The sequence below is a fragment of the Apodemus sylvaticus genome, chromosome 2 (genome assembly GCF_947179515.1).
Source record: "Apodemus sylvaticus chromosome 2, mApoSyl1.1, whole genome shotgun sequence".
NCBI classification, from domain to species: Eukaryota; Metazoa; Chordata; class Mammalia; order Rodentia; family Muridae; genus Apodemus; species Apodemus sylvaticus.
In genome coordinates this window covers 170020171-170039036 of record NC_067473.1, presented here as the reverse complement: position 1 = coordinate 170039036, position 18866 = coordinate 170020171, and the positions used below count along the sequence as shown (strand labels likewise).

At 36.2% G+C, this 18866-nt stretch overlaps 1 protein-coding gene and 1 pseudogene across 1 annotated transcript; both read left to right on the top strand.

Annotated features, from left to right (window-relative positions):
* Positions 1-1633: 1633 nt before the first annotated feature.
* LOC127677714 (taste receptor type 2 member 125-like) lies at positions 1634-2566 on the top strand. Its single transcript, XM_052172731.1, has one exon. It carries the CDS (start codon positions 1634-1636, stop codon positions 2564-2566), a length of 933 nt encoding a protein of 310 aa, XP_052028691.1.
* An 11940-nt stretch (positions 2567-14506) lies between these two features.
* Positions 14507-17609, top strand: LOC127678158 (taste receptor type 2 member 125-like; annotated as a pseudogene).
* The last annotated feature ends 1257 nt before the right edge of the window (positions 17610-18866 follow it).

The following is an 18866-nucleotide window of genomic DNA, read 5'->3' as shown; positions in this document are numbered from 1 at the left end:
ACGCCAGGAGAGTTGCTGACAACAGTGGACAGGGTTATTGGATAAAATTCAATGCTTTGACTTCTCCCTTTAAGGCTAACAACAGAAAGCAATTTTCCATACCACATACCTTCCAATTGTTTCATTAACATAATACAAACCATCACTGTTTTGTGAACCTAATTAATAAAACTGATGTTTATTTACTCCAAAGAATGTACCTTCTTCAAGAACATCAATGAGTTTCTCCTGTCAACTCATAATTATATGTTATATTACCTTTCAGTATCCTGGATTAAGTTTCATGTGCACTAGAAAATTTCCTTTGTCTTTTATATCCTTGTCTACTTAGCCTTCTTCTCAGTCTCTGCTAAACTTTCATTCTTTTCTAACGAGAAAATATGAAGCAGACCAAATTTCCACTTTACAAACTAATCAGTTATGCTAATCTTTCTGCTGGTCTCTGTGGTAAGCACAGCTAAGTAGATGTTGTAAAGGTTAATACATTAAACAAAATGAAACCTTTATGGATATTTATCTGGTGAATGTCTTTTAAGTCATGTTTGTTCTGCAGGAAAATTGAAACAGTTTAATGTAGGATTACAGAGATAACAACACTCACTACAATTCATAGTAAGGCTATATTGTCTTTCATTTTCCCATGGTTGTGTTTTTATTCTAGGGGAAGAAAGAGAAGTTGAGAAGTGACCCCTCAGACAGTATGACAAAATAAAATGGTTGATTCTTTAATTTTGGATTCTGCTGTGATTCAATCTTAGGATCTCTTTATATGACCTTCATGAATGAGCTGCATGACCTTAGTGATGATTTTAAGGAGCCACAATATATTTCTACTGCTTTCCCGAACAAAGAACCTATTACCCAATGTTCAATAGTTCAAGGTACACTTTGAAACAATTTCTGATCACTTAACAATAAAGCCCGAGCACAATGAATGAAAAATGTTAAGTAAAAAGAAGAAAGCCTTTATCAATGAAATGACAAAATGAGGATTTAGATCCTAAATAAGTGTATGGTTATATAACTATATGTATAGATATTTTATGTTGTAAATGGTAAAGAAGTATTATTCTTAACAGTATGTATTCAAGGAATAATCTTCCATAAGTAGGTATTAGATAAGTGATAATTTGTAAGAGAACTTTGGTAATAGGCCCTTATAGTCTTAATCTAAACTGTTTAAATTGTCTCCAATATTTAAGAACTCTTATATTCTGATAATTTTGTTGCTTTCTAAAGGTCTTAGCCTGTTTTGAATATTTCTGGCACAGAACTCAAAGTGTCCATTAAAATATGTAAAGAAAGGAAAACTAGAAATCCAATGCAAATCAATATACCTTTATTTACATTTCAGCCTTGAGGTTCCAGCCTTTCCTTCATCATCAGTGGCTGTAGATTGCAGGCTACTACAGGACTCACAGAATCTGAATGTAACTCAGTGGGATCATGTCAAAAAGAAATACTTGCATAAATACAGCTACATTCACCTGCATTGGTAAATCTTGTTGGTCATTATATTGGGAGTTTCAGAAGAATGTTATGAATTTCTAAAAAAAAAAAAAACAGTATTCAAATTGAACACAGTAACAAATTCTTCAGTGATTACAGAAATCGGGATATTCTCTTATGGACGATGGGTATTGGCATAGAGATCATATGGGCAGCTACTGTCATTGTGCAATTCATAATTGGGAATTTTGCAAATGGATTCATAGCTCTGGTGAACATCATAGACTGGGTGAAGAGAAGAAAAATCTCTTTACTGGATCAGATAATTACTGCTTTGGCAATCTCCAGGATAGATCTGTTGTGTTCAACATTCTTCATTACACTAATATCCTTACTTAATCCAGATTTTAAAATGGCTGTGAAAATCATCCGAATAAATAACAACACCTGGATTGTTGCAAATCATTTCAGCATCTGGCTTGCTACATGTCTCAGCATCTTTTATTTTCTCAAGATAGCCAATTTTTCTAACTATATTTTTCTCTACTTAAGATGGAGATTTAAAAAAGTGGTTTCCATGACATTAATGCTCTCTCTGATCTTCCTGCTTTTGAATATTTTAGTAATGAACATACATATTGATATCTGGAGTGATTACTCCAAAGGAAACCTTTCTTTTAGTTTGAGATCAAATAGTTGTACTCAATTTTTCAGACTTGCTGTTTTAATCAACACAATGTTCACATTCATCCCCTTCACTATGGCCCTGTTGGCTTTTCTGCTTCTCATTTTCTCCTTGTGGAGACACCTGAAGAACATGCAGTCCCATGCTAAAGATTCAAAAGACCCCAGCACTACAGCCCATATAAAGGCCTTGCACATGGTGGTAGCCTTTCTCCTGTTCTACACAGTTTTCTTTTCATCTCTTGCCATACAAATGTGGACCTCTGCGTCTGAAGATAAAAACGTTCTGTTTTATGCCACTATTTTAATTACGTTCCCTTCAGTCCATTCATGTATCCTGATTCTGAGAAACAGTAAGCTGAGGCAGGCATCTCTTTTGGTGCTGAAGTGGCTGCTGTGCAAGTCCAAAGATGTACAGACTTTGATTCCTTGATATACTTTGTCAGTGCTTTTAGTAGTAAAGAGGAAAATATCTTATTTAGGAAAATTCTTGTTCATTCTCAAAGTAGACTTTCAAGTTTAGCTATCTATGTTGCTTTTTTTTTTAACTAGTTGTGTTTAGGATCAATCCTATCTAAACATTTTAGACCTTTATCTGGATATTCACAAGTATATAGCAATATCATTTTACAAAGGTGCATATGATACCTTACATAAGCAGACATAATTTAGTAGCATTCAGAATCTTAATTGAGATTTTTGAAGTAGTTATTTTATACAATATAAACCATTGGTGAATATGTGTGCAAGTGACATATAGCAAAAATAATTCTGTGCAATTTTATACTCATAAAAGTAAATTCAAATGTAGAAAAAACCATTAATTATATTAGAAATTAGAAATTACATTGAGATCTTCAAATAAAATGCTAGCAAAATTAACTCAGTAACTTGATTTTTTTAATTCAATTATACTGTGAATATTATTAGTTTATAATTTAGAACACTTAAGCCATAGGGAACACAATTTAGAATATATAATTTATATTTGAAAGAATATTACATGTTTCTTGATATTTGTCACAAATCACATTCCATTTTAATTTTACTGCTACAGAACAATAAATCCATGAGAATAAAGGTTTGTTTATTGAATATCACACTGAAATATTATTTCTTTGCTTTTCTTTATCCCATCAGGTACCACCAGTATTTTACTACAGTGAGGATTGTCATACAAAGAAAATTTAATCACAAAAAGTTCATAAAATAATGGTGTTAATTGTGATAGTATACAACCACTTTCTGATTGATATTTCAGTCTTACTCAGGAGACAGAATTCAAGACAGTTAATGTTAAATGAATTAAATACAGACTTTTATAGAAATTATTTCTATGAAACGTGACTACTAACCGGACTATATTTTATTATAACAAGTTTGAAATACCTTAACTCACTATAAAACTTATCATTTTATAAGATTCAAAATCAGAATGAACCTTACTTTAATGATAGGCAAGATTGAAATAAAATATGTGTATCAAATTAAATGAATATGGATAAACTAATTACAGAACTACTAAAATGAGAGAATTTTCTTGCAAAAAATATTGGATGGTGAGTTGTTCCGTGAGAAGGCTGTCATCTATAATCTTATGCAATAACTGACTTCTAAGTGACTATGACTGTGATTGATCTTGAGATTTTGAAAAATCATTTTATAAACACTAATATTTGAAATCTCTGCATCTGATTTTTGTATGCTTATTATGAATTTGCTTCAGTGATGCTGTCTAAGATTCTGTCATATTTCTGTTTACTGCTGACTCTTAGTTCTTTGAGTGTCACACGGAGAATGTGGGGTAGGAAATATTTTCATAAGTGAATGAGTGATCAGATGGGTAGATCAACTACATTAAGACTAGACATGATAAAAATAGAACTCAACACCAAATCTACTGGCAGCATAAATATCCTGATCTGGTTTTGTATTGCAGTTATATGCTTTCTACACAGAAGCATCTTTGAGAGCCAATCATGACCATTTCACAGCTCATCTTTTCACCAAACTATTACCTTGCTATAGCCATATCGGGAACAAGAATGGAAAAATAGATGAAAATATTAAAAGTCATTATTGTGCTGAAACACTCATGGACTCCAAAAGTTCACTAAGGAGCCAAAGCCAGTGCAATGACACCAGGATCTTTATTTACAAGCTGGAGCTCTGGCTCAGATCACCTCTAACCCACAGGATGGTTTCACTGGAGAAAAGCACAGAATGCTCATCTGGGACAAGGTTTTATAGAAAGTGGCAGGCAAGGGGTGAGTGTTTCTAGCCTGGCAAGCATCTCATCAGAGTGCCTCTGTGGCCTTTAGCATAATTGGCAGGTGCTGGGAACCAAACCCAAACCTTAAACTTCACTTCTGCTTTCCTCCTAATTGGTGGTTGTTAGGCAGGGACAGGCTTGTAGAGCATTAACGTTTCCAAAAGAGATTAATTTATCTTCTGTGACATAGTTATTGAAACTATAATGTTTACTTGAAATAATTTATTCACATGGCAGCTTAGAAAGTAGAAATGGGAAGCTTGGTCCCAAATCCTGCCCATCAATAGCAGTGTTTAGATGTGTTTATAAACTGAAGAAGCATGGTCATCTACATGGGGGGGGGGGAGGAAAGCAAAGCAGAAAGGATGAATAGTTCATCCTATATGATATCAAGCTTCTTATCTCTTTATGGGATGTAAGTTCAGAAAAACAGTCATCTGCGCATAATTTGTCAGTAGAATTTGAGGTCTGTGAGATTAAAAACAGTTACTCATTACTTGCAAAGGCCTAACAGAAGGGGGTGACATTTTAAAAGGTTAGATATGAATAAAGCTAACTCAAAGTACCTGAAAAACTATTTATACACTTGGTACCATTAGAGATGATACACCACAGTTGGCACATCTAATACAATTTTACTATTTACCTATGAACTTCTTAAGTCAACAGTGAAGCAAGGAAGCCAATAAAATTACAGGGTTTCATTTCTCTGTTTTATCTTTACGCACTCCAGAAATCTGCATGCATGGAGTCATCAGTACACCAGCCCACAAATATAGATAACAGAATCTGTAGATCCCTGCAATATTTGTTATCTGGATGAAATCTTCGGTCTTTAGATAACCTAATAAATGTGTCAATTACATCATATAATGTAGTATTTTTGGTTCTAAACCTTTGAGAGGCCCAGTAAATGCTGTGATATGTTGTGAGTGATTGGAACTATTACTGTAGTATGGAATTCTACTGCAGACTGAATGGGAGGATAATCCAGGTCATATAAGATTTTGACAAATATTTTTGCAATTGTAATTTAACCTATGTATAACATTCTTAGGGATTAAGCAGTATTGTATAACCAAATCAGGTTTTTTCATCTTTCTATAGGTTGGAAGAAGATTTTGTTAAAATTTCAAGTTGTCAGTAAAAATAATGTAATGAAGGCAAAACTGTAAAGGCCATGCAAATAAATCTATTTTTATGTGTATCTTACCTTATGAGAGTTCAATATTTTCTTCATCTTCACATACATCTGCAGATTCTACAGCACAGCTACATGGATGCAGTACAGTTGTACTGTGACAGACAGACAGGCAATGCATTTAGATGACAGCTTCTCCACACTCAAGAGACTTGATGCCTGGTTGTTTGTTACTGGATTAGGAGATATTGAAAAGTGAGCATCTTATCAAACTTTAGAAGCCATATAAATACAACATTATAAATGAATACAATAACAAATATACTTCAGTGACTATAGACATCAATATACTCTTAACAGTCAATTATTATTGCCACACATCATATTTGCAACCATTTTTATTGAGGAATTTGTAACTGGAAATACTGGAGATACATTTATTTTCTTGGTGAACTGCATATGTTGGATCAGGAGAAAAATGATCTCTGCAGAAGATAAATCCTCATTGCTATGGACAATTCCAGAATTGATGTGCTGTGAAGAGTATGTATGATATCTTTGTGCATCCATATTTAGTGATTTCTCTAAAACAGGTAACAGTGACTAATTTCATCCAGATAATTACTAAACATTTTAATATCTGTCTGGATACTAGCTTTAGCATTTTTATTTTCTCAAAATAGCAAAATTTTCCAACTCAGGTTCTCTCTACCTGGAGGTAGAATTAATAAAGTCATTTTAATATTGATCATGTCTCTGGTTCTCTTATTTTAAAAAGTTTTAGTAATGAATATACATATTATAAGCCTGATGAATGAATTCAAAATGGTGTTGCCTTACATCTTCAGAATAAAATTATTTTGCACAGACTTCAGAGCTGCTTTTATTAAGGAATATTTTGCCCATGTCAATACCAAGTACTGTGTCTTACAAATATTTTCCTAGTAATCTTCTATATGTACAAATATCTGAGGAAGATTTAAGATTTTTTTCAAATAATGCAAAGATATAATTTTTTAAGTACAAGAAAAATGTTTACTCAACTTTCTATGAGTGTTTTTAGTTTTATAATGAAGAGTAAAGGACCATGTATAGTTCTATCACTAGGAATGTGTTATTTAGATATAAAATACACTGCATTTTTCTTTGGAGTTTTCTGACCTGAACCAGAGAACATTTTACTTTAATGATCAATATCACCATTGGGTCACTGACCACAACACTGAGCACTATGTGTTTATGTTTCACTTTATGTCATTGGGATCCAGCATTATAAGATTGTTGTTATAGGAACAAAAATTAGAGTAACTCCTGAGTGATTTATAACTTTACACAGTTAATATGATGTTTCTTTATTGACATATTGTTAGCATTGGTTTTATGGTAGAAATAAAAACGCTGTAAAATTATATAAGGTTACTGAAACCATTTTTAAAATCATTTACAAACTTGAATTATGTTTGTAATTGATACAAACAAAAAACATGGTCATTAGTGCTTCAATGATGTTAAATTTTCAGTGTTATACAATCTTCTACATTTTATTTTATTTTTTAATATATATTTTTATTTTCTATATTGTTTACAATCCAAAAGCTTTCTTCTTCCCCAGTTCCCCCCTCCCCATATGTCCCATAAGTCTTCTTCTCCCCATCCATTCTCCTATCTTTTCCCCTCCCTTTTCTCTGTCCTGGTACTCCCCTACAATGCTGGATCAAGCCTTTCTAGGATTAGGGCCCTCTTCTTCCTTCTTCATGGGAATCATTTGATATGCTAATTGTATCTTCAGTATTCAGAGCTTCAGGGCTAATTAATATCCACTTATCAATGATTCCATTCCATGTGTATTCTTTTGTGATTACATTACCTCGCTTAGGATGATATTTTCCAGTTCCATCCATTTGCCTAAAAAAATCATGAATTCATTGTTTTTAATTGCTGAATAGTACTCCATTGTGTATATATACCACATTCATTCCTCCATTAAGGGATATCTGGGTTCTTTCCAGATTTTGGCTATTATAAATAAGGCTGTTATGAACATAGTGGAGCACGTGTCCTTATTGCATACTGGGGAATCCTCTGGGTATATGCCCAGGAGAGGTATAGCAGGGTCCTCCGGAAGTGTCATGTCCAGTTTTCTTAGGAACCTCCAGACTGATTTCCATAGTGGTTGTACCATCTTACAATCCCACCAGCAGTGAAGGAGTGTTCCTCTTTCTCCTCCACATCCTCACCAACACCTGCTGTCTCCTGATTTTTTTTCATTCATATTCTTTTTTATAATATTTTTATTTTCTATATTCTTTGTTTACATTCCAAATGATTTCCCCTTTGCCAGATCCCCCCTCCCCATATGTCCCATAAACCTTCTTCTCTCCATCCATTCTCGAACCACCGCCCTCCTTTTCCTGTGTCCTTATATTCTCCTCCAATGCTAGATCAATCCTTTCCAGGATCAGGACCCTCTCCATACTTCTTCATGGGAATCATTTGTTATGCGATTTGTGCCTTGGGTATTCAGGGCTTCTGGGCTAATTAATATCCACTTATCAGAGATTGCATTCCATGTGTATTCTTTTGTGATTGGGTTACCTCACTTAGGATGATATATTCCAGATCAAACCATTTGCCTAAAAATTTTGTGAATTCATTGTTTCTAATTGCTGAGTAGTATTCCATTGTGTAAATATACCACATTTTCTGTATCCATTCCTCCTTTGAGGGGCATCTGGGTTCTTTCCAGCTTCTTACAGCCCCACCAGCAGTGGAGGAGGGTTCCTCTTTCTCCACAACCTCGCTAACACCTACTGTCTCCTAAGTTTTTGACCTTAGCCATTCTGACTGGTGTAAGGTGAAATCTCAGGGTTGTTTTGATCTGCATTTCCCTAATGAATAATGATGTTGAGCACTTCTTAAGGTGCCTCTCAGACATCCAAATTGTTTCCGGTGAAAATTCTTTGTTTAGATCTGTATCCCAATTTTAATACGGTTATTTGGTTCCCTGGGGTCTAACTTCTTGAGTTCTTTGTATATATTGGATATTAGCCCTCTATCAGATGTAGGGTTGGTGAATATCCTTTCCCAATTTAATGGTTGCCGTTTTGTCCTTTTAACAGTGTCCTTTGCCTTACAGAAACTTTGTAATTTTATGAGGTCCCATTTGTCAATTCTTGATCTTAGAGCATAAGTTATTGGTGATCTGTTCAGGAACTTTTCCCCTGTGCCCATGTCCTCAAGGGTCTTCCCTAGTTTCTTTTCTATTAGTTTCATTGTGTCTGGTTTTACATAGAGGTCCTTGATCCACTTGGAATTGAGATTAGTACAAAGAGATAACGATGGATCAATTCACATTCTTCTGGATGCTGACCTGCAGTTGAACCAGCACCGTTGTTTGAAAAAGCTATCCAGCTAACCAACAAATTGGGAAAAGATCTTCACCAACCCTACATCTGACAAAGGCCTAATATCCAATATATATATTCTAACTCAAGAAGTTAGATGCCAAAAAACCAAATAACCCTATTAAAAATGGGGTACAAACCAGGTATCCCTCAACAGAAGAGTGGATGCAAAAAATGTGGTATATCTACACAATGGAGTACTATCAGCCATTAGAAACAATGAATTCATGAAATTCTTAGGCAAATGGATGGAGCTAGAGAACATCATACTAAGTGAGGTAACCCAGACTCAAAAGGTGAATCATGGTATGCACTCACTAATAAGTGGTTATTAACCTAGAAAACTGGAATACCCAAAACATAATCCACACATCAAATGAGGTACAAGAAGAAAGGAGGAGTGGCCCCTGGTTCTGGAAAGACTCAGTGAAACAGTATTCGGCAAAACCAGAACGGGGAAGTGGGAAGGGGTGGGTGGGAGGACAGGGGGAGAGAAGGGGGCTTACGGGACTTTCGGGGAGGGGGGGCTAGAAAAGGGGAAAAAAATTAAAAAAAAGAAAAAAAATGGGGTACAAAGCTAAACAAAGAATTTTTACCTGAAGAACTTCGGATGGCAGAGAAACATATTAAAAAATGTTCAACATCATTAGTCATTATGCAAATGACTAGTTCTGATGCAAATCAGAACAACCCTGAGATTTCACCCCACACCAGTCAGAATGGCCAAGATCAAAAACTCAGGAGAAAACAGGATGTGGAGAAAGAGGAACACTCCTCCACTGCTGGTGGGGTTGTAAATTGGTTCAACCAAGCTGGAAATCAGTCTGGCCGTTCCTCAGAAAACTGGGCTTGTCACTTCTGGAGGATTCTGTTATACCACTTCTGGGCATAAACCCAGATGATTCTCCAGCATGTAGTAAGGATACATGCTCCACTATGTTCATAGCAGCCCTATTTATAATAGCCAGAAGCTGGAAAGAACCCAGGTGTCCCTCAATGGAGGAATGGATACAAAAAAAAAAAAGTGGTATATATACACAATGGAGTACTCTTCAGCCATTAGAAACAGTGAATTCATGAAATTCTTAGACACATATTGTCTATGGAACTGGAGAACATCATATTAAGTGAGGTAACACAGTCTCAAAAGATCAATCATGGTATGCACTCACTGATAAGCAGATATTAGCCTAGAAACTTGGATTACCCAAGTCATAATCCACATATCAAATGATGTCCAAGAAGAACGGAGGAGTGGCCCCTGGTTCTGGGAATGCTCAGTGCAGCAGTATAGTGCAATAGCAGAACAGGAAAGTGGGGGCATGGGGGAACAAGGGGAGGGAAGAGTGTTTATCAGACTTTCAGGGAGTGGGGAGCCAAGAAAGGGGAAATCATTTGAAGTATAAATAAAAATGTATCAAATAAAAAAAATAGATAGACTTAGATTAGGAGAACAGATGTTTTCCCCCTACCCCAAGCCAATGTGAACTACCCAAGGAGCAAACAAAAAGCTGGGAAACCTAAAAGAGACACTCCACAATATACAATAACATTAGTTGTCCTCAGTGATTATCAGGGTAATTAATTAAAAGAAACTCAATTCCCACCTTGTTTCATTTGCTAAGCCTCCTATGGCAACATTTGTCCCCAGGCTAAAGCTACAAGAGTAAAACTGTGCTAGGCTTTGGGTCTGAGTCACTAGTATTTGCATTAGGTGTCAGACAGAAGCAGGTACTACCTCTTTTGAACTTATCAAATAGAAGCAGAAACATGTGGATGAATGGAAATATTAGAGTTATATGAGGGGATATGAGCTTGTGAAATTATAAAACATACCATATTAAGGACTGATGTGACTTCCACAAATTATATAAAAGGAAAAGGAAAATCAAAGTACTCAGTTGTTTCATAGAACCAGGCAATACAGAAAAAAAAAAATGGTTTACAATAATGAACTGAATCCAGTAATGTGGACACTATACTTGCCTTTGACATGGCTCATAAAAGAAAAGGAGACAACGTACCTCCATGGTTAAAGTAGGATACTTCCTCTTCAAAGAAAAATATGGTACATCAGGGAAATAATTAGATAAAGCCTCTTTCTAATTATAAGACCTAGAGAACCTATGACAGTTTTATGTTCATAAGCTAGGGTACTATTACAGATCATGGGCACACTTGAATCATACTTGGAGTGGACAATGTTGACATTAGCATATGTAAGCCCTCCTTGATGGGGCTGTAGCAGGCTCAAGCATAGCAACCATGGCACCAACAGTTTTTGCCTTACCCATCTCCCCCATTCCATCTATATTGATAAACTGTTAAATTCCATATCTAAAGCTAGCCACTAAAGTCTACTCACTTATTTGGCTATTTCCTCCTCTCAAGACTAAACTACCAGGATCTAGATATCAAAGTATGTAAGTCCAGAAATTAACATGCCAAATAAACTTAAGCATGTCATCTTAGTAAGGCATTTCCCCTTTATCCTTTATAAAGCATCATTTTCCTATGGGTTAGTTTTGTCTCTATCCAGAAGCAATACATAGTCCCTCTGGGCTAAAAACCCCTTCCTCTTCTCTCTTGTTTCTTTTATTCTTCCTCCTTGTCTTCTAACTCATACTGTTGTCTCTTCTTCTCTGCCCTTTGTCTCTTTGGTGCAGATAAATCTACCTTGTACTGAAAATTTCATCTTGTAGAGTCTTTTACCGATACCAAACCTTTCACTCTTATCCCACCAACATCCTCTGTTCCCTTATCCAGTGCCTTGCAAAAACTAGAGTTTCCTGCCATTTGAACTAGATTAGTAGTGTTTTATAAGCATCAAAATTTACTTTTCTAAATGATAATCCAAGCCGTCATGTATGAAAGGCTTGGCTTCAAGTTTATAGAGTTATAGAGACTGATTTGTTCACAAAGGCTCTGGCCTAATTTATGGATCAGTTTTTTGATAGATTCATAACTGAGTAGATAACTAGAAAGTGGGACTAACCAGTGAAGGTGGGACTTGATTAATTGATTGATTGATTGATTGATTGATTGATGCATGGATTGAAGTGGGTATATATGCTTATATCGTGTCCATAATCCCTATCTGCCTCTTTCTACTTCCTGATTGCTAAGAAGAAAGGGATCCTTCTGTCACCTTAATATTCTGCCTCATCTTGTGGCCAAAGCAGTGGAGCCAGACAACCATAGATTGAATCCTCGGAATCCTTGAGCAAAAAGAAGTCTTCAAATTGTGTGCTTTGAGCTTTAGTAAAGTTTCTTTTACAAATGAGGGTGCCCTTGCATTTGTAGCATAGATGTTGAGAATTAAGAGTTCTTCTTTGTAGGTTTTTCCTTTGACCAGCAAGAAGTGTCCTTCCATGTCTCTTTTGATGACTTTAGATTGAAAGTCAATTTTATCTGATATTAGAATGGCTACTCTGGCTCATTTCCTGAGACCATTTGTTTGTAAAATTGTCTTCCAGCCTTTTACTCTAAGGTAACTTTTGTCTTTGACATTGAGGTGTGTTTCCTGCATGCAGCAAAATGTAGGATCCTGTTTATGTATCCAGTCCATTAGTCTATGTCTTTTTATTGGGGGAATTGAGTCCATTGATGTTAAGAGATATTAAGGAATAGTGATTATTACTTCCTATCATTTTTGATGCTATCTTTTATATTTGATTGGTTATCTACTTTTGGGATTGATGAAAGAAGGTTACTATCTTGCATTTTCTAGGGTGAAGTTTCCCTCCTTGTATTGGTGTTTTCCTCCTATTATCCTTTGTAGGGCTGGGTTTGTGGTAAGGTATTGGGTGAACTTTGTTTTGTCATGGAATATCTTGGTTTCTCCATCTATGGTGACTGAGAGTTTTTCTGGGTATAGAAGTTTTGGCTGGCATTTGTGGTCTCTTAGAGTCTGCATGAGATCTGCCCAGGATCTTCTAGGTTTCATGGTCTCTGGTGAGAAGTCTGGTGTGATTCTGATAGGTCTTCTTTTATATGTTACTTGGCCTTTTTCTCTTACTTCCTTTAATATTCTTTCTTTACTTAGTACATTTGGGATTTTGATTATTATGTGACAGGAGTTATTTCTAGTCTGGTCCAGTATGTTTGGAGTTTTGTAGGCTTCTTGTATATTCATAGGCATCTCTCTCTTTAGGTTAGGAAAGTTTTCTTCTATAATTTTGTTGAAGATATTTGCTGGCCCTTTCAGTTGTAGATCTTCACTCATATCTATACCTATAATCCTTTGATTTGCTCTTCTCATTGTGTCCTGGATTTCCTGGATGTTTTGGGTTACAAGTTTTTTGCATTTTGCATTTTCTTTGACTGTTGAGTCAATGGTTTCTATGGTATATTCAGCATCTGAGATTCTTTCTTCCATTTTTTGTATTCTATTGTTGATATTTGCATCTATGGCCCCTGATTTCTACCCAATATTTTCTATCTCCAAAGTTGTCTCCCTTTGTGATTTCTTAGTTGTTTCCACTTCTGTTTTTAGATCCAGGATGGTTTTGCTCAGTTCCTTCATTTGTTTGTTTGTGTTTTCCTTTAATTCTTTAAGAGATTTTGTGTTTCCTCTTTCATGACTTCTGCCTGTTGACTCAATTTCTTCTGCATTTCTTTAAGGGATTTTTGCATTTCCTCTTTATTGGCTTCTATCTATTGACCCCTATTCTCCTGAATTTCTTTAAATAATTTTTGTGTTTCCATTAAAAGGTCTTCTAACTTATTCGTGTTCCCTTGTATTTCTTTAAGAGATTTACTTATGTCCTTATTGTGTTCCTCTAGCAGCATCATAACCAGTGATTTTAAATCCAAATCTTGTTTTTCTAGTGTGTTGGTGTATCCAGGACTTGCTGTTGTTGGAGAATTGTATTCAGATGCTGCCATAATGCCTAGATTTCTGTTAGTAATGTTCCTACATTTTCCTTTTGCCCCCCTTCTTATCTCTGGCATTAATTGTACTTGTCACTGGATAGTGTTTGAACCTCCTGTGAGCCTGTAAGGCTATTTCAGCACCTCTGGATGACTGGGTTTCCCCTGGCACAGATTGCTGATGTGCTGCCCTCCTCTTGGGTGCCCTTAGAGCCCTAGTGTGACCTGCCCCAAGTTGTCTCTTTGAACTTGGTGTTGCCCATTTGCTCCTTCAGGAAGTGATGATGGCGGATGCTACAGAGACCTTTTCTGAGTGCTTATCCCTCTGCAGGGCAAAAGATCCCTCAACCATGTTGGTGTACAATTGACCTGCTTAGCTGCCCAGGCCCTGAGTCCAGGTAGAAGCCTGACAGGCTTAGGCCCAAGCAATGTTTGCCTTGGGCTATGTCTGCTAACTGGTACTGTGAGGTAACCAAGATGGCAAGGTGCGCCCCTGCAAGTGCTGGGCACTCTGCAGGGCAAACGACCCTCAGACTGGGTTGGAGCACAGAAGGTCCATAGAGATGCCCAGGGCCTGTATGCATGCAAAAGCCCGATCGGTTTAGACCTGAGGGATGTTAGCCTCAGGCTATGTCTGTGTAGCCGGCTCTGTCCCTTAGATCACTCTGGAGTCTGGTAGCCAAGATGGCAGCGTGCCTCCACAAGTGCCAGACAATCTGCAGGGCAAACAACCGCTTGGCCAGGTTGACACACAGACGGCCCACCGAGCTGCCCAAGACCTGTGTGCATGCAAAAGCCTGCCAGGCTTAGACCCAAGCGATGCTAGCCTCTGGCCTTATCTGCTAACTGGCTTTGTCTGTTAGACCTCTCTGGCATCCAGTAGGCAAGATGGCGGCATGCGTCCCTGCAAGTGCTGGGCAATCTGCAGGGCAAATGACCTCCTGGCCACGTTGGCACACAGATGGCCCACTGAGCTGCCCAGGGCCTAGGTGCAGGCAAAAGCCTGCCAGGCTTAGACCAAAGTGATGCTAGCCTGGCTCTGTCAGTTCTCTCTGGCGTCCAGGAGCCAAGATGGAGGAGCACCTCTCCTCAGCTTAACTCTTAAAGTTCCACAATCTATAACACCCACCTTCAGGCACCAGTCCATCTATTTTTTAAAATTTATTTATTTTATGTGTATGAATACATTGTCACTGACTTCCACACGGAGCCGAAGCAGACCTTGGATCCACTTACAGATGGTTGTGAGCTACCATGTGTTTGCTGGGATCTGAACTCAGAAACTCTAGAAGAGCAGTCACTGCTCTTAACCTCTGAGCCACAGGGCCTCCAATGGAAGAGCTAAAGAAAGGACTCAAGGAGCTGAAGGGGTTTGCAGTGCCATAGGAAGAACAACAATATGAGCCACCCAGTACTCCCAGAGCTCCCAGGGACAATAACATCAACCAAAGAGTTACCCATGGTTCCAGATGGATAGGCAGCAGAGGATGGACTTGTTAGACATCAAAGGGAGGAGAGGCCCTTTGTCCTGGAAAAGCTAGATGCAGCAGTGTAGAGGAATACCAAGACAGGGAAGTGGGAGAGGGTTGATCGGGGAACAGAGGGAAGAGAGATGGCTTATAGGAATTTTTGGGGGGGAACCAGAAAGGGGACAACATTTGAAATGTAAATAGAGAATATAAATAATAAAAAGTAGTACTACTGTGTTAATGTGTTTATCCTTCATCTTATGATATATACTGTAAAGAGAAATGGTTATTTGTTTGCATAAAAGCTTTCATTCCTTCTTCAGCATTTGCCCCAGATGTAGGGCAAAATATTGTATGGTACAGTTGAGTTACTTAGAGTTAGGTACACCCCAAGACTTCTATTCTACCAAGAATAGCCCATAAGAGGACATGGCCAATTCTCATCAACTACGACCACCACAAAAATGTTTAAGAACTGAAAAATTTTGAGCGAGTTTTTCCTTTATATACCCTCATTAATTTAGGCCTCATGAGCTCATAGTGAATAAATAATGGTAAGCTTGTATTGTACTGTCCCATTAAGGCACTAAAATGTGTGAGTTTGAGATTATTATTACAGATGAAATGACTGAATTAGAATATCTAAAATATTTTAATTACTTCAATTCACTATTATCAGAATGTAAAACTTGAATGACATTAAAATAAATTCAGTACTTTAATTTTCTTTCTTCATATAATTTTATTATCTCTTCATTTGTTATGTCTTAATAGTAGCAAAAATTATCAAAATCCATATTTAAATTTTAATTATCAGAGGACATTAGAGATATACAAAAGAGTAATAATTGCATTGAATTCTTAAAATTCTTTTTTTATTTTTGGTTATCTCTAGAGTTCTAATTTGAGCTGCTGAAATACCATTACATAAGAAAAATCTTATGCTGGTTTAAATTCTGTTTTTCTCCTGCATGGTGCTTTGAAAATTACTTTCCCAGAACTCAAGTTATCAGATTAAAATAAGAAAATAAGACAAATCCTTGTAGATAATGCAAACAAATGCAAATGAATTTGCATGATAGCATAGGAAACTTCAGCTTTTCTATTATCATATCGTTAAAAAAGACTCTTTGCAGCTATGGAACAAATAATCTGGATGGGCCCCAAGAGGATTTACAAAGTGCAGTGTTTTCCTACAGACAATTGATCCTATTTGTTTATTAATGCATATGAAAGCTATAACAAGAGAGTATGTTATATGTATTTTTTAATACATCATATAGAGCTAACATAAAATGATTGCATTAACACCTTTTCATCAGTGACTTTAGGAACCAGAACATCCTCTTGCAGACAGTAGTACTGCTTTACTAGTGATGACTGCAACAATAGTTAATGTGGAGTTCATAGTTGGAAATGTTGGGAATGAATTCATCACTGTGACAAACATAATGGGCTGGGTAAAAAGAAGAAAGCTTTCTTCAGTGGATCAACTCTTCATGGTGCTGGCCATCTCCAGAACCACTCTGTTGTGGTCATTATACCTAATGCAATAATCATTTATAATGGAGCCAAACTTCGATGGAGTTGTGCAAGCAGTAAGACTGACTAATCTTATCTGGATAATGTCTAACCATTTTAATGTATGGCTGACCATCACTCTCAGCATATTTTATTTTCTCAAGATAGCAAATTTTTCTAACTATTTTCTATTACTTAAGGCGAAGATTTAAAAAGGTGGTTTTGGTGGCAATGCTGGTATCTCTGGTACTCTTGTTTATAGATATTTTAGTGACAAACATAGGCATCGGTATCTGCACTGATGAATTCAAAGCAAACATATTTTACAGTTACAAATTAAAACTTTTTTCACAGGTTACCATGCTTCTTGTGCTAACAAATACTATGTTCACAGTCGTATCTTTCACTATGTCCATGATAATGCTTTCTTTGTTCATCTTTTCCCTGTGGAAATATCTGACGATGATCAAGCATATTGCCCAGAGCTCCCAGAACACCAGCACCACAGCCCACATCAATGCCTTGAAAACTATAGTTGCCTTCCTCCTGATGTATGTCGTTTTCATTTTATCCCTCTTTGCACATGTTTGGAGCTTTGAGTTTGAAGAAAAGTCATATTTCATTTTCTTTTGCCTTGTTGGTATGTTTGCATTGTCATCACTCCATTCATGCATCTTGATTCTGGGAAACAGTACATTGAGGCAGATCTCTATTTGATACTGTCATGGTTAAAATACAAGATCCAAGTATGTAAATCCCTGGGTCCATGGTACACCAGCAGGGATATTTTTGCATAATTTCAATGAAGATTACCTCATAAGAAATTGTTCTTCAAATATAATGTATATACTCCAAATATATTTGTATTCTGTACAGCATGCTGTATAAAATAAGTGCTATAAAAACAGAAAACAGTGTTGAGAAGAATGGGAATATGAAAATCCAACATATAAGAACATTTTAGGTAATATAATTTCAGTGACATTATTTGAGATTTTGAAAAGTTTTAATTTATATTATAATAGATATAATTTTATTTACTTTTATCCTTTAATCCTTTTTTACAGTCCAAACTGGGCCTCCCAGTCTGGCCCCCAATCACTGCCTATCCCATACTTCCCCCACATTTCTGAAAGAATGTCCTTAAACCCCACACCCTACTAGACCTCCCAACTTCCTGAAGCCTCTAGTCTCTCAAGGGTTACATGCAACTTCTCTGAGTCCAGACCAGGCAGTCCTCTGCTGTATATGTGTTGGTAGCCTCCAACCAGCAGGTATATACTGCCTGTATTTATAAAATATAGTTTATATTGTATTATTTAAGAAGTTGGCTCAGTATGTAATGTTTTGGGAATTTTGGTTTTTGTTGTTGTTGTTGTTTATAGTTAAAGCATCAACCAGAGATCAGTGCCCCACCAACAAACAAAAAGCTAGGCAGTATGTGAGGATCCAGTACAGGAAGATCATGGCTGAGCAGTCTAGCTGAGATGCCAAACTCCAGTTTTAACTAAGAGACCCTGTATCAAGAACATACGGTTTCTTTCATAGAAGTAAACATTGAGTGTCTACATCTGAACAGACATATTCAGACAAGCATACCCAAATACATATGTATGACACACTTATAAATGATGATAAATGATAATAAAACATAAAAATAAATGTGTATAACTAGGGGACAGTAAAAATAAAATTGATATATTTTTACATAATAAACAATTTCACTTCTATATGTGAAATAAATTTCAAATAATAAATTATGTAATTTCTCAAAAGACATTTCTTATATATTTACAAACCAAATGATTTTTGGATTTTTTTCTTAGAATCATGGTGACAATTTACACAATTACTTTATAGCTGTTAGTTTCACAATGAAGAATAATATGTCATATAAAAGATTATTGGGATTATGTAATTTACATTTGTAAATAAATTACTGTTTTAATGGAAATAATCATTATAAAAGAAAATTGTTTAATAGGGATTCAATAGACATATGATGTTTTTTGTGTTTTGGGAACTCATATATTTCTACATCTTATAGTAAGTTA

What these genes read in the sequence shown, in the direction of transcription:
- LOC127677714 (XM_052172731.1), top strand. Translation starts at nt 1,634, where the DNA reads ATGGGTATTGGCATAGAGATCATATGGGCAGCTACTGTCATTGTGCAA.